Consider the following 14,551-nt stretch of genomic DNA (forward strand, 5'->3'; position numbering starts at 1 on the left):
CAAAATAAACAATTTTTTTGTTCATAGTACGGTAATTTATCGTCATACTTAACACTTCAAAGGTGGAAAATATTTTCAGTTTTTATTCTGCAAGTATTAGTATTTTGTTATCTCTGTTGCAACAATACTGTTTGATTCATTTAATCGCCTTTCCCAAATCAGCAGCGTCTTCCCGTGGATGGTCTTTAATGTTTTGTTCTAAATTTAGTTCATTTAAATGTTTTGGAGTTTACAATGATGCTCATTTTTTCTGAACTAGTATACATTTCTGTTTTAGGGACCGGTAAAGGCCGCCTCCAGATGATATTTTTTATAGCTGTGTCGGAGACCTATTAATGGCCTTCGACCGATTCAATTTTACTCTTTTTGATACATTCGTCATTTCCATTCTCAATCTTATTCGTATACAACATGTAAACAGATAATAGTGTTTTACAAACATTTACTCCGGAAATGATTTTCATATCAACGTATAGCAAAAAATGGTAAATCAAAAATTGAAGTCTCTCGAATCAAGAGGCTTATATATGAAGAATATTTTTTAATATATATATATACATATCAATTGCAATTATTACTTAAACAAAGTTAAATCCAGTTGTTACTAAAATACAACTCTTTATAGAGACAATGTTCAAATACAACTGCGCATTTACGAGAAGAATTATCATCTGACAGGTGTGTCTCAAAATTCTTAGCCACGGCACTAGTTACGGCTATCAAAATGTCCATTAAATCGATGTGATAGCTTTTGTTTGACTGACGAAGTTGTTCGTCTACTGCTTTATTCAGACAAACAAGCATCCAACCACCTAATTTCACTCTTCCGTAAGAATACTTTTCTGAAAATATAATAAAAAAAAACAGAAATGAATTAATGTTATACGAATATCTTCAAATGTACCTAAAATCAACATGATACCTAATAACAAAAATTAAAGATGCATTGCTGTTTTGTACTTAATTAAGATTAAAATGATGTCATGTACCAGTATTGTACTGGTTACAGACAAAGAAAATAGAATCATAATCACCATAGATATCAGCATATAAATTTCAAACGCCAGTCGCCCATTTCGTCTCCAAAAGATCGTTAATTGCGCTCGAACAGAAAAATAGTTTTAAAAAGTGCAAAATTAAGTTTGAAGTAAAAAAATAAAGATGTTAATATCTCAAAATGCGTTTTATCAAATTGACAGTTTGATATTTAATCCGACGGCATAATGTTTGTAGTATCAAATTGTTTTAACAGAGTTACAGGTTGCATTTCTGTAAATATTAACAATGCATTTTCCCATAGGAACTAATTTTTCGGCTAAAAATGTACTACTTTCACTATGAAGTTTAGATAAAAATCTTAGAATCCTAGAATTGAAAGTTCAAATGCACCATTATTTTTTTCAAAGGTCGAAATTAAGGGCTGTGCGGCATATTTTTAACGTTTATATGCCCTGAACTTTTCAGAGTTTTAACTAACACTAATATTCTTAACTACCCCCACCTCGAATGAACGGTTACCACATATTGCAATGTAAACAATATGCACATGTATAGCTACTGGTAACATTCCCAAGTTATGTCTCTGTGAAATGGAACAGAGAGAGCATAACTTGGAACCAGTATGAAAACAAAATTTATTTTCTATAAATATTCAAGATCTCCCCAAAAGAGGTGTGTTTTGAGAAACAGCTGTATTTACGAAGTCCAACCTACAAGGAACTATTCAAATTATTGAAAACATAAAACATAAATCTCAATCCTTCCGTCCATATATAAATCGGTTTGCATGAATAAGGAATCTATTTTGACTTCTCTTTTAATTATAAAATCACTTCATGAGTTTTCGTAAAAACAAATGAATTAACCATTTCTAGTTGAGTAGATAATTACATGTAAAATAAATTGTCCATTTTATGTTACCTGAAGCTGTTGAATAAACGACAAGGGTATCATCAGTACATGATTGGTCTAGAATGGATATCATATCCTCTGGTTCAATTATCTTCTCTGCATCATTTTTGTTTAAACCAAACAATTGACCGAGTTTGTGGAAGATACTTGCTTCTGCGTTATCCTTCTTTTCTGATATAATGCCATGGTTTGCCTTCAGGGAAGGTTCGTTTTGTGTTGGACACTCAGGAAATGACTGCTTATAAAACTCATCAGTGCAATCAGTTGGACAATTTCCATGTGAAGCACTATTGATATCAATTGTATGCCCATGTTCTATACCGGATGTTGTTATATGCATTTGTGTGCGTGAGCGACAAGCCTATAAATATGAGCATAAATGTATATGCAAAGCAAGCAAGTGCTGCTCTCAAATCGTTATACATTCATACTGGGGAGAACAAAACGGACATTATATGTGTACAACAATTTGACATTACCATGAAATAAGTAAGATGAAGTCTAAAATCTGTTTGATTTTTTTAAAATCCTGATCCCGTATCAAGTGGACGATACATGATGTGCTACTTAAGGTTAAAAGCATTTCATATCACCTTTACAGAGAAAACTTTAAAAATAAGATAAGAAAAGTAAAAGTAAAATTATGTCCTTGAAACCAAATTTTAACCCCTTGACTCTACAAAATTAGAAAAAAACAGTTTCTGCCGAATGAACGTTATAAGTTACTTTAGATAGATTAGAAAAACAGCGTTAATAATATTTTTAAAAATCTACGGATATGGATGCGCTAATTTTTTTTTATTTTTTAGATTTATTTTAGATAAACGGGTGTTTAGGTGTACCCGTATTTTGTTTTTCTCAATCGATTTATGAATTTGGAACAGCATTATACTACCATCGCCTTTATTTATCACCATCGGACCGGAATCTCTGCTGGTGGAAAATCTGTCTCCGTTGATTCTACCGATCCGGTACTCTAACAACATGAAAACTAGTAGAATATTTTTTTTATACTGGATGACCTGCCGCTCAGGATAAAAAGATGTCAATCGGTCGTGGTCATAGACACAAAAACATCGATTTTATTTGATGTCCCTAGGACCATGTTAAATGATGCACCCATTTTTTTCTCTTGAAGTATGAATTTCAAACAGCGGTATACTACTGTTGTCTTTATTTGGCTAGCCATGAAGCCAGGTTTAACCCAACTGTGTTTTTCTTAAAACATTCTGTACCAAGTCATGAATATGGCAGTTGTTATCAAATAGTTCGTTTCTATGGATGTTGATGTTTGTTGTTCTTGCTTTTCAGTAATCCTCTTGTTCTTGTATTTTCCTCTGTTAGTTGATGTGTTTCCCTCAGTTATAGTTTGTGAAAAGTAAAATCACCCGTTTGGTTATTTCTCGATCGATGTATGACCTTTGAACACTGATATACTACTGTGGCCTTTATTTACCAATTAAATAATGCACTCAAATAGTGCTCGGGTTATTAATTAATGACATCAACGTAATTCATTGTTCATATTTTTTCACGATTTTGAATAATTCAATCTATTGATACAAACCTGAATGAAAAAAAGCTTCGGTTTATCTTTTAATGCTTTAACGTCGTTGATTTTTTTTATTATAGCTTTCGTTGTTATTGGTTTATGGTCGACTCCATATAAACATTGGTCTCTCAAATCCACTAATGTCGGTTTACCATTCGAACCTCTTGATTCCTCGCCACCATGACTTGCAAGAACACATGCGAAACAGTCTGACATTCGATGAAATCCAGGTTGTTTGCATGCTTTATAAAACAAAACTATAATTACATGTCAATATCTATAATCAACTTTGTTTTTCTTTGAACAATTTGTTTATCAATAGATAGTTTTCGCTGATGGAGAACAAAGTAATCTGTATAGATAAATTTTAAACAAACACTACAGTTATTATGAAAAAGAAGATGCGGTATGATTGCCAATGACACAGAATATAACAACTATAGCTCACCGTACGGCCTTTCACAATGAGCAAATCAAATATCGCATATTCAGATATTGTGTTTATCTTCTATTCAAATGTGTCTATAGTAAGTATTGTATGATCATCTTATGCATGATAACTTGATTGACAACATATTTGTTACATTCGGAGGTAGTGTTTTTTCAACAGACTGAACGGAACTTCCTAGGAAGAAAGATAAGAATTTAGCAATATCCTTTAACTCTACTTTCCGCTATATAGATCATGTTCTTTCACTAAACAATTCAAAAATTGGTGACTATGTGGAACGCATCTATCCCATCGAACTAAAGATACAGGATACTACAGATACAGTTAAGTCGGCTTCATATCTTTTACTTACATCTAGAAATTTACAATGAGGGTAGGTTGAAAACTAAACTTTACGACAAAAGAGATGATGTCAGCTTTCCAATAGTGAACTTTCCATTTCTAAGTAGCAACATTCCAGCAGCACCTGCATACGGGGTATATATCTCCCAATTGATACTATATTCCCGTGCTTGCATTTCCTATCATGATTTTCTTGATACAGGGTTGCTGCTCACAAAAAAGCTATTAAACCAAGAGTTACAAATGGTGAAGTTGAAATCATCCCTCCGTAAATTTTATGGACGCCATTACGAGTTGGTTGACCGTTATGGAATAACCGTTTCAAAAATGATATCGGATATGTTCCTTACGTCGTAACTACAATCCCCTTCCCTTTCATGAATGTGACTTACCGAAGTAGACTATTAACCGGATTTATAATCAGATAAGCAACACGACGGGTGCAACATGTGGAGCAGAATCTGCCTACCCTTCCGGAGCACCTCATATTACCTCTAGTGTTTTGGTGGGGTTCGTGTTGTTTATTCTTTAGTTTTCTATCTTGCGTCATGTGTACTATTGTTTTATTGTTTGTATTTTTTTCTTTTTTAGCCATGGCGTTGTCAGTTTATTTAGATTTACGAGTGTGACTGTCACTTTGGTTTCTTTCGTCCCTCTTTTATACAAATCTACTATACTATGTGCGTATTTATAGTTATAGTTGTTATACCAAACAATTTGATGATCACGTTAATGTTGGAAAAATGAATGTGAAATCTTGATAGAAAATATTTGTTCAGTTACAAAATGATACAATAATTGCACGAAGACATAGGTAAATACATTTCTAAGATGTACAAAAATACATGTTACTTTGTGAACGTTATTTATGTTATAAACTATTTAAAAGGGTAACCATTTTTTTTATGTTTCTCAATAAAAGCGGAAATGAAAATAACTTATTCGACACTTTTTAATATTTTTTTCAGAATAATTAATTTCTCTCATAAAGATTTTTTTTTGTCATTTTACAATTTTACAGAGTAAACATCAACAGACGAAACGAGTGTTTCTGCCTTAACACTAAAAAATGATCCAAGACAGAAAACTGTACATAAAGCCACCAATCCTCAACGACATACGAACTAAACGTTTAAATACTCTGTTCTTTGCATTTGAATCATTTGAATGATGACCTGTCTCAGGTTAAAATTATATACCTTATAACAAGTTTCATTAAAAATTGGTATCGTTCAAGACTCCAGTTTTTTTTTGTCCAACGAGTGGTATGTTTTCATGATAGAAAATCACTTCATACAGGAATATAACATATTAAGGGTAAACTGTACCACTGACCTCTATGTATGACCCAATTTATTTGCTCTGCAGTCAAATCCTTGAAAATCAAAACTGTGAAATTTAAATGTTTTCCAAATGTTTCCTTCATTAGTTTTATTTCGTCGTCACAGTAATCTCTTCTGTGATTTTCTGTTTTGAAGTTTTCATTACAAATTATTAAGGCTAAGCCTCTGTATCTATTGCTGCAGTCATACTCGTCTTCATAAGTTGGTGTTGTTGGTTTTAATTTTGAAGAAGCTGAACTCAGGACGCTTAAATATAAAGTATTACAACTGATGAATTATATGCGTCCTTATGATATTATATAGACGAAAAAATCGCATCTACAACTGATATAATCGAAAGCTTGCTTCAGCCTTTAAAAGAGGATTATTTACTCTCATATCTGCACTGCATTTTCGAGTATTATAAACTGAAAACCTTACCTTGAGAAATATTGAAAGTAACCTTGTGTCAGCAAAACCAAACACTCATCTTGGTAAGCAAAACATAAAACTGTTTACTTGCGAAATAATTATTGGGATTTGTACTTTTACTGATTTTACCACGGGTTACCACGAGCAAAAGCCCAGATAAATATTTTCTATTCTAAAAGGACAAACACGCCAATTCTTTTGGATGGAATCGCTCAAGGTGAAGACAAATATTTCCTATTCCCTTGAATAAACGCACTATTAAATTTACGTGAAAAATGTAGCAAACTGAATCAGTGATATACTTAAAACCCTTTCTCACAGTAACGAAATAGATTTGAATAAATTTAAATGATAGTTTTTACTAATATGCAAAAAAAACAAATAGCTTAACACATATAAGCATCGTTTGTTTGTACGTTTCCTTGTTGTGAAGATTTTCGGTTTCACTGAAGTGTGTTTTCCCGTAAAATGTTAATATTCATACGTCATCGTTCAATAACGTCAGATACATGTATCTCATTTATAAATAAAAACAGCATATGACGTGGGAAAATGATTTAAACGACCCAAACTTAATATTAATATTTTACCACGGATATGTACTCAAAGCGTTTGAAGAACGTCATGTTAGAATTTATCATGGACTTTTCCTTGATAATAAGTTACTTGTTTACATATTCTGCGCACAATATATGTTTCTCTCTTGGTTCTTAATTTTAAGTACAATTCTTATTTTTTTTCAAGATAACAGTTTGTTGATATATTATGATGACGATGATGCATGCTTAACTGAACTTGTATTTGATGGAAGACGACTAATATGAGAGTTAGCCATTTTTCTCCTCAAATATTTACCTGTCAAATATGTCTTCAACATCTTTCTCACTGAGAACTAAAATATGAATAATAATTTGCTTGTAATGTACAAATGTTATACATAGTTTCACTTTCCCAATTGCATTATCATGTTCTAATACTCCTGTGGTATCTTTGCCATTTTATTATAAACAAATCATATGGATGTTTGATATCCTTGTCTTTGAATTAGCTTTTCTCTTTAATTATTATTGGGGGTCATTTTAAAAACATAAACGATAAAAGATATTTTGCATCAGCTGCTTACTTCGACAATCAATAACGTTTCAGTGATGTTTAAGACCAAAATATTTGTAAAGTAACACACGTGTTTTAAGATTTAACTTTTCTATTCATTTTTATTTTCTATCTACATTCATTATGGTATTGTCAGTTTGATTTTTGTACTTTTGAGGTTGAGTATATTACGCCGCTCTTTTGCGTATAGTACTACTGTCGATCTTAAGTCAGCAATATCAAGTACAATCATTTTCTGTTTTTACAGGGTCTGGAGTACTGAGTCCTGTTTTCTTTTTTGCTTTGTGGACGTGTTGGTTTCTGCATTGTCCTAGTTTTGCCGTGTTTTTTTATTATCAAGTGTCGGTAACTTCATTCTCTATTTAAAAAAAGTGTTATTGATTAAAAAATGTCGAAGAGCTGTTACATACCTTCCTTTCCTATATGAACCATAGACGCCATTGTAAACGAAGCAATACCTTAATATTTCTTCAACGGATACTATTGATAGTATTATAATCTCCATATAATGTTTTTCCAGGTAAAAAGGATGATTGATATTCGCGGAAAATTTACTTCGTACGTTGCATTGGTGATAAGATAAAATATTTACATCAGGTGAAATAACGTACCAGCTTTTTATCTGAAGTGCACGAAGTGCATGCTTACAAACAGTGACAGGCGTTCATATTTCTGTTTGAGACCAATGTTCATGGGATTGAGATAAGCTATAGTAGTATCATGTACTTTCTTCAAATATTTACATAAATGTGTCCCAGAACTCATTCACTATTGTTGGCTTCTATGCGGATTGATTTTTGTAAAGATTGTTTGTCATTTTTAAACCCTATTTTTATTGTGGGGATTTGTGCTCTCTATTGAAAACTGTACGCCTTGGCGCAAACGTTAAGGTTCATTCTTTACTTTAAGTTGTTCAGTTATAAAAACTTAGTCAAGACGTCATAAATTGTTTATCAAATTCTTGAAAAGAAGGAGGAGTTGATCCGACGTGCGAACCGTGTTTCTCTCTTATCAGCAGCAGGTGCTGCAATACCTTTACCGCTGTTAGATATCATTGAGGACGTACCCATACTTCAAGCTGAAAACAGTTTTATATGAAGGAATTTTCGCTGACTAAAGATCAAATTAAACACACTTTTGACACACTAAATATCGAGGATTAGAAATTGTTGAGAAAACTTCCTCATCTTCAAAGTTTGTTAGTGCGAGAAATTAAAGACAAATTCATTACGTCTATTTAGTTAGAACTTGCTGACAAATCTACCGAAGTCATGGCAAAGCGATTTTTAAACTTTATACCAGTTGTTGGTCCTATCGTATTCTCTTCGATTGCTTACATAGCATGTATGAAAATGCTTCACAAAGAAAATCAGCGAACTAGAAAAAGAAGCACAAACATTACTTGATGAAGTCATTGAAAACTTCAAACAGTAGGAAAAGTCTGCACATAATCATGATAGTAAATAACTCAGCATCTTAACTTGATTGTATTATTTACTTTGCTACATGTATGATTCATTTTTAAGTTAAATGGCATAGTATAAAAATTATAAAGTCAAAGGATAAAAATAACTTTACTATTCGTAATATCAGCGTGTTTGTATTTCGCTTTTTTCCATGATGGAATATATATGGTTTTTCTTTGAATTAATCATTTTAAAGATGAGTTTATGTGCGTACATTTAAGGCTATTGTCAATAACACATTTGGCAAATGATGAATTGTGTTCATTAAAGACATAAACATATTCTTGGTGTACTCGCTTATCTGAGTTTCAATAAGATGCATTCTACTCAAAAGACACACAAAGATATTTCATATATATATGACAATAGCAAAATTAGAATTCGTAATAATTTTTCGTATCCTCATTTATCTCGAGTTTTATTAAATTGTATTGGTTGTTTGTGTACTGTTTGGTAAATATTTTCTACCTTGTAGTATTTGTACATTTCTTCCTGTTTGAGCCTTTGAGTTATACGTCCTACGTGGATTATGCTCATTGTTGAAGGTTGTTCTATTAACTTGTAATAATAATTGATCACATCGTGTTATATCTTAATTTATGGTTATGATTTTCATACGTCATCTCCCTATTTATATACTTATAAATATATATTTTATTATATTGTACACAGATATCATTTAGTTGATTTATTTTGTCCATTTATAAAATTTTGTGATGGATAAATAAACTTTTTAAAATGCCTTCTATTTGTCAACAGAAGGACTCGTTACCATGTGTGTGTGCGAGATTTCATTGTAATGTTTAAACTAAAATTATCATAAATTAAGGAATGTATCTCCCTCATGCAAAGCTCTGATTCCTTTCAGGGATTTGGCTATACTTTTTAAACTTTTGGATTATAGCTCTTTATATTTTAGCTCTAGATTTTTACATATTTTGGCCACAGGCATCACTGAAGAGAGATGTATTTTCGAAATGTGCATCTGGTGCAGAAAAATTGGTACCGTTAATGATATTTGTATGAAACATCAATATTGATCCGGCCATTGCTACAAAATGATAATAGTACATTTAACATTTGTTGAGTAACAGTTCTTTAATACATCGTTGACAATGTAATGGAATTTCATGCGACTGTCATACAAGTGAGAGGTTTAGCTAGCTATAAAACCAGGTTCAATCCACCATTTTCTACATTAGAAAATGCCTGTACCAAGTCAGGAATATGACAGTTGTTATCCATTCGTTTGATATGTTTGGACTTTTGATTTTGCCTTTTAATTTTTGATTTTCCTTTTTGAATTTTCCTCGGAGTTCGGTATTTTTGTATTTTTTCTTTTTAATACCATTACTTAAATTATAATGATAAAAAATTGATATGAATGCCAAACAGACCTAAATGACAGAGAAATTAATAATATTGGATCAACGCATTGTCTTCAATTGTTCAAAACCCAAACTGCATATATCATGTATATAGACAAAAAGGACAAATGTAAAATAACTCAATCGAGAAAACTAGCGGCCTAATAAATGTACAAGTCAATTAAAAGTATTAAAATTGGCAATGAACGTAAGACATTTCATTATACAGGCTCATGACTTGGACAGACACATACATAATGAGGCGATGTTATACACCGGACAATGATGTTACAGCACTTGCTCAGTATAGAAGAGCAAACAATTACAATCATTTATAAAGGAGGCATCATCAGATCAATACAGTTAAAGTTACCAGGATTATAATGTAGCACACAAGAGAAGGAAAAAAAAATGATTGGACTTGACAAGATACTTTTACATCAATTCCGACAATCAAAACATACACTAAGTACAGATTTGAGAGTTGATGCAGGTACTGATAGTGAGGTCATAGCAAAAAATAACATGAGTTGGAACGTCATTCTTGGTATCCCTCATTTCCCTTTTATTTAAAAAAAATCAATATATCAACAAGTACGTTAAAGCTCCATTGTTCAAAAATAAAGTTTCAAACGAAACGGAAAGTCTCTACCATCAAATGGTAAAATCAACATGAAACGAACAAACAACATATTACTGACTTGGTAAATGGTTTTAAGAGACAAGGAGGCCATGAAATGTCTATCATCTCTTCATTATAAGTATGTTGTTGTTTCTGCGGACAAAGCTTCAATAATATTGTTTTTGTATGTAAATCGTATTACTACGAAGGTCTTGTAAAAGAATTAGGTAAAAATGAGCACTCGGGTAATCCCACATACAAAGAAATATCATTTGACAAGGATGAGATTTTAGCTAATCATAAGTCCTTTTTGGCTTTAATAAACAATACATTGAACACCAAATCAGAGCCTATACCGTGTTTGTATTGAATACTAAGATTCATAAGATTCCGTACAAACAACGGTATATTGCTGGCTCATCTTCATGTTCCACTAAAGAATTGTCTGCTAGATGGACTAAAATTCTTTTCGCGGTGAAAGAGGGTCTTCAGAAATACTGTGAAACTGTTTACTCGCGTAGTGGTATTAACCATATGTGGATTCTAAAGATCTTCTAGACAATTTTAAATCTCGGTCTCTTTCTGAAATTAGTTCAAAACTTTAGATTTTTCAACCCTATTTACATGTACCACCATTCCCCATGCGAAAATAAAAAATCGACTCAAAGATAAAATCCACAATACCATTCAACATAAAAATGGAGTATACGCTTTAAATTCATTACTTTGGGATATCATTAGGCATATTTCGTTAGTAGTGACAAACAAAAAGCTAAAACATGCTACACAGAAGAATAAGTGGTCAGTATGTTGGATTTTTTTATCGACAACATATTTGTTGAGTTTGGAGGTAGACTTTTCCAACAAATTGTCGGCATGCCTTTTCTTGCTGACCTCTTCTTATTTTCATATAAATCGGAGTTCCTTCAGACACTTGTCAAAAACAGGAGGATCAAAGAAACCAGATTATTTAATTTTACTTTCAGATATATTGATGATGTTCTTTCCATAAACAATCCGAACTTTTTTTATGTGTTCCATTAATATATCCCCCAGAGCTAGAAATTAAAGAAGCCACATATACGACTTCCTCTGCCTAATTTTTAGACTTATATCTCGAATTTGACTTACACAGTCATCTCAGTACCAGAATCTGTGACAAACGCGACGATTTTAATTTTGAAATTATAAATTTCCCCCACCTTAGTAGCAATATACAAACCTCACCTGCAGATGAATATATATTTCCCAACTTATTCGATATTCTCGAACCTGCAGCTCCTACTCAGACTTTGTAAAACGTTATCATTGTTCAAGTAGAAAATTGATGAACCAGGAGTATGTCAAAGAACGTCTCGTCCTTTTTCTAAAAAAGTTCATTGGGAGGTACCAAGACCTTGTTGATTTATATCCAGTATCAACTTTACAAATAATACATGATGATCTTGATGTATAGATTCTGCGTACTGATGTTGTTTATCATCTTAAAAGCGTTATATTGATCTTTCATTTGTCTTTGTTCTATTATTAATATTACATTAACTGTTGGATTGATTTATGTGATATCCATTTAACGTGGCTCGTTATTTAAACATCCTGTTAAGGTGCTTGTTTTATCTTTCATTTTTTTGCTGGTATGTTTTGTATGTGCGTTTTTTTTATGTTTCTTTGGTTCTTATAACGTAACTCTGTCCTTTAAAAGATCCCATCAATATGATTTAGTTTAAACATATTTATTTAGAGTGGATTGGGAAACAAGTTTTGCAACTTATATTAATCCCTTTCCACTTTGCGGGTGCGAGTGCTGCCTTGTAGCGGCATTAGCCTACTCTTTTTCGAAATCTATAAGGGGGTCTTTAACGTGCAAGAGATTTGACTCTCTCTTTACACGGGTCAGCCATTTATCGTTCCCTTCCGACGGACTATCATCGTTTCCTTAAGACCATACTCGCTAATGGTGTCAAGGGAGAGCCGAAAAATGAGTTCCTGAAATTTTCATCCCAAACGGGAATCGAACCAGGAACCTTTGTCTTAGTAGTCCGATGCACTTACCACTACACCACGGCTCTCATATATGATTTTGTTTTATTATATTTCATTATGATACATTTCTATTATGAATGAGAAAATATGTTCAACCACAAACGTCAAAATTATTCAATCGCGTCGTGGCATGAACTATTTGTAGATTCTTATAAATTTTATAAAACTTTTGGACTATTTAAAATCTTGGTCTATTTCTGAATATAATCTACATAATTTTTTAACCCTGTATGCTAACATTGCCCATGTGAAATTTTCAAATTGTTTGTATATGCATTGAACGACAAATTCATGTAACGTATACACTTTTCTGACGTGTGACCCGCGAATCAATGAATGTGTTTGTAGATTTTTTTATGTTCTGTTAAATAGTTCCTTTTAAAATTGTTACTCAATGATGACTTCTGTGCCCATATTTTGACTATTTTTCTTATCATGCCTCTTTAGGTCACGCATCATTGTAAATATAACGAAATTAGATGAGATTGTCATCAAAGTGAGAGGTTAAGCGCTTTAGAACCAGGTTTAATCCACCATTTTCTACATTTGAAAATGCCTGTTCCAAGTCAGAAAAATTGACAGTTCTCTTTCGTTTTTGATGTGTTTTGTCATTAGATTTTGCCTTGTGATTGTGGACTTTCCGATTGTTCAGCATTTTTATGATTTTAATTTTTGATGTAAAGTCAGGAAGAGTCAAAATTGAAATCACTTCATTGGTAATATAATCTAATGCTAGGATGTCCACTAATGTCAACTAAGAGGTATACGTATATAATCTGGCGGATGCAGTCGTTTCTGTTGTTTCTTTAATGTTTAGTTTTTTTGATGATATATTAATGGAACCAAAAAAAAAGGTTGGGACTTATATTTGGAAGAACATCATCAATATATCTAAATTTAAATGAAATTAAATGGCTTTTTAAAGGTACTTGCGTTTTACGATTGTCTAAACTTTGGATCATATGACAATAACAGTCGGCAAAGCAAGATGCACAGTTCGTTCTAAAATAAATTCCGAAAAATCATTGAAGAAGCCCAATTCAACAAATATATTTTCAAAAGGTAACCCTATGATCACTTGTTCCTCATTGTATTGCATGTTTAACCAATTTGTTCACTGTAAACAAAATATGCCCTTTGGTTCAAATATACCCAAATCATAAGCTACCATTTTCTTTTTGATGATTGTTCTATGTCAAATCAGGAATGGTAGTAAAAAAGGGTTAAAAAACAAATGGTTTGAAAAAATCAATTTCATGGAAAGATTTGAAATTATCTAAAAGTATTAGATAACATTGAAAAAGGAAATGTGGAAGGTGTCAAAGCGACAACAACCCGACCATAGAGCAGTCAACAGCCGAAGGCAACAAATGGGTCTTCAATGTAACAAGACACTCCCACACCCTAAAACTATGCATACTAGTTCAGTGATAATTGACTGCGAATTATATACAAGACCAACAAAGGCCAGGGACTCCTGACTTCGGACAGGCGCAAAATTGCGGAGGGGTTAATGTTTGTGAGATCTCGACCCGCCCCTTTACCTCTAGCCAATGTAGAAAAGTAAACGCATAACAATATTAACATTTAAATTAAGTCTGAGAGAAGTTCGAGTCCGATGTCAGAAGATGTAACAAAAGAAAATAAACAAAATGATAATTTTGCATAAATAACAACAGACTACTAGCAGTTAACTGACATGCCAGCTCCAGACTTCAATTAAACTGATTAAAGATTATGTCTTCATCATCAGGCACAATCCTGCCGTTAGGGGTTTAGTATCATACTATCATCAAATATATGAGAAGAACATAACCCGTGTCATACCAACAACTGTTTTTTTTTTTAATAAACGTGTTTAGTTTCAATGCAAAGACCCTATAAGTGAACCAATATAAAAGACAAATTATACAACCTTTAATGATCTGAC

At 32.3% G+C, this 14,551-nt stretch overlaps 1 protein-coding gene across 1 annotated transcript; it reads right to left on the reverse strand.

Moving 5' to 3' along the window:
* Positions 1 to 588: 588 nt before the first annotated feature.
* LOC134694114 (uncharacterized) lies at positions 589 to 7,564 on the reverse strand. The gene is made up of 6 exons (XM_063555110.1): positions 7,534 to 7,564; positions 6,866 to 6,902; positions 5,592 to 5,845; positions 3,479 to 3,720; positions 1,921 to 2,272; positions 589 to 842 (listed from the first exon to the last, which is right to left on the reverse strand). The coding sequence occupies exons 1-6, from the start codon at positions 7,562 to 7,564 to the stop codon at positions 589 to 591; spliced, it is 1,170 nt and encodes a 389-aa protein (XP_063411180.1).
* Positions 7,565 to 14,551: the final 6,987 nt, after the last annotated feature.

Source organism: Mytilus trossulus, chromosome 13 (genome assembly GCF_036588685.1).
Source record: "Mytilus trossulus isolate FHL-02 chromosome 13, PNRI_Mtr1.1.1.hap1, whole genome shotgun sequence".
Classification (NCBI taxonomy): domain Eukaryota; kingdom Metazoa; phylum Mollusca; class Bivalvia; order Mytilida; family Mytilidae; genus Mytilus; species Mytilus trossulus.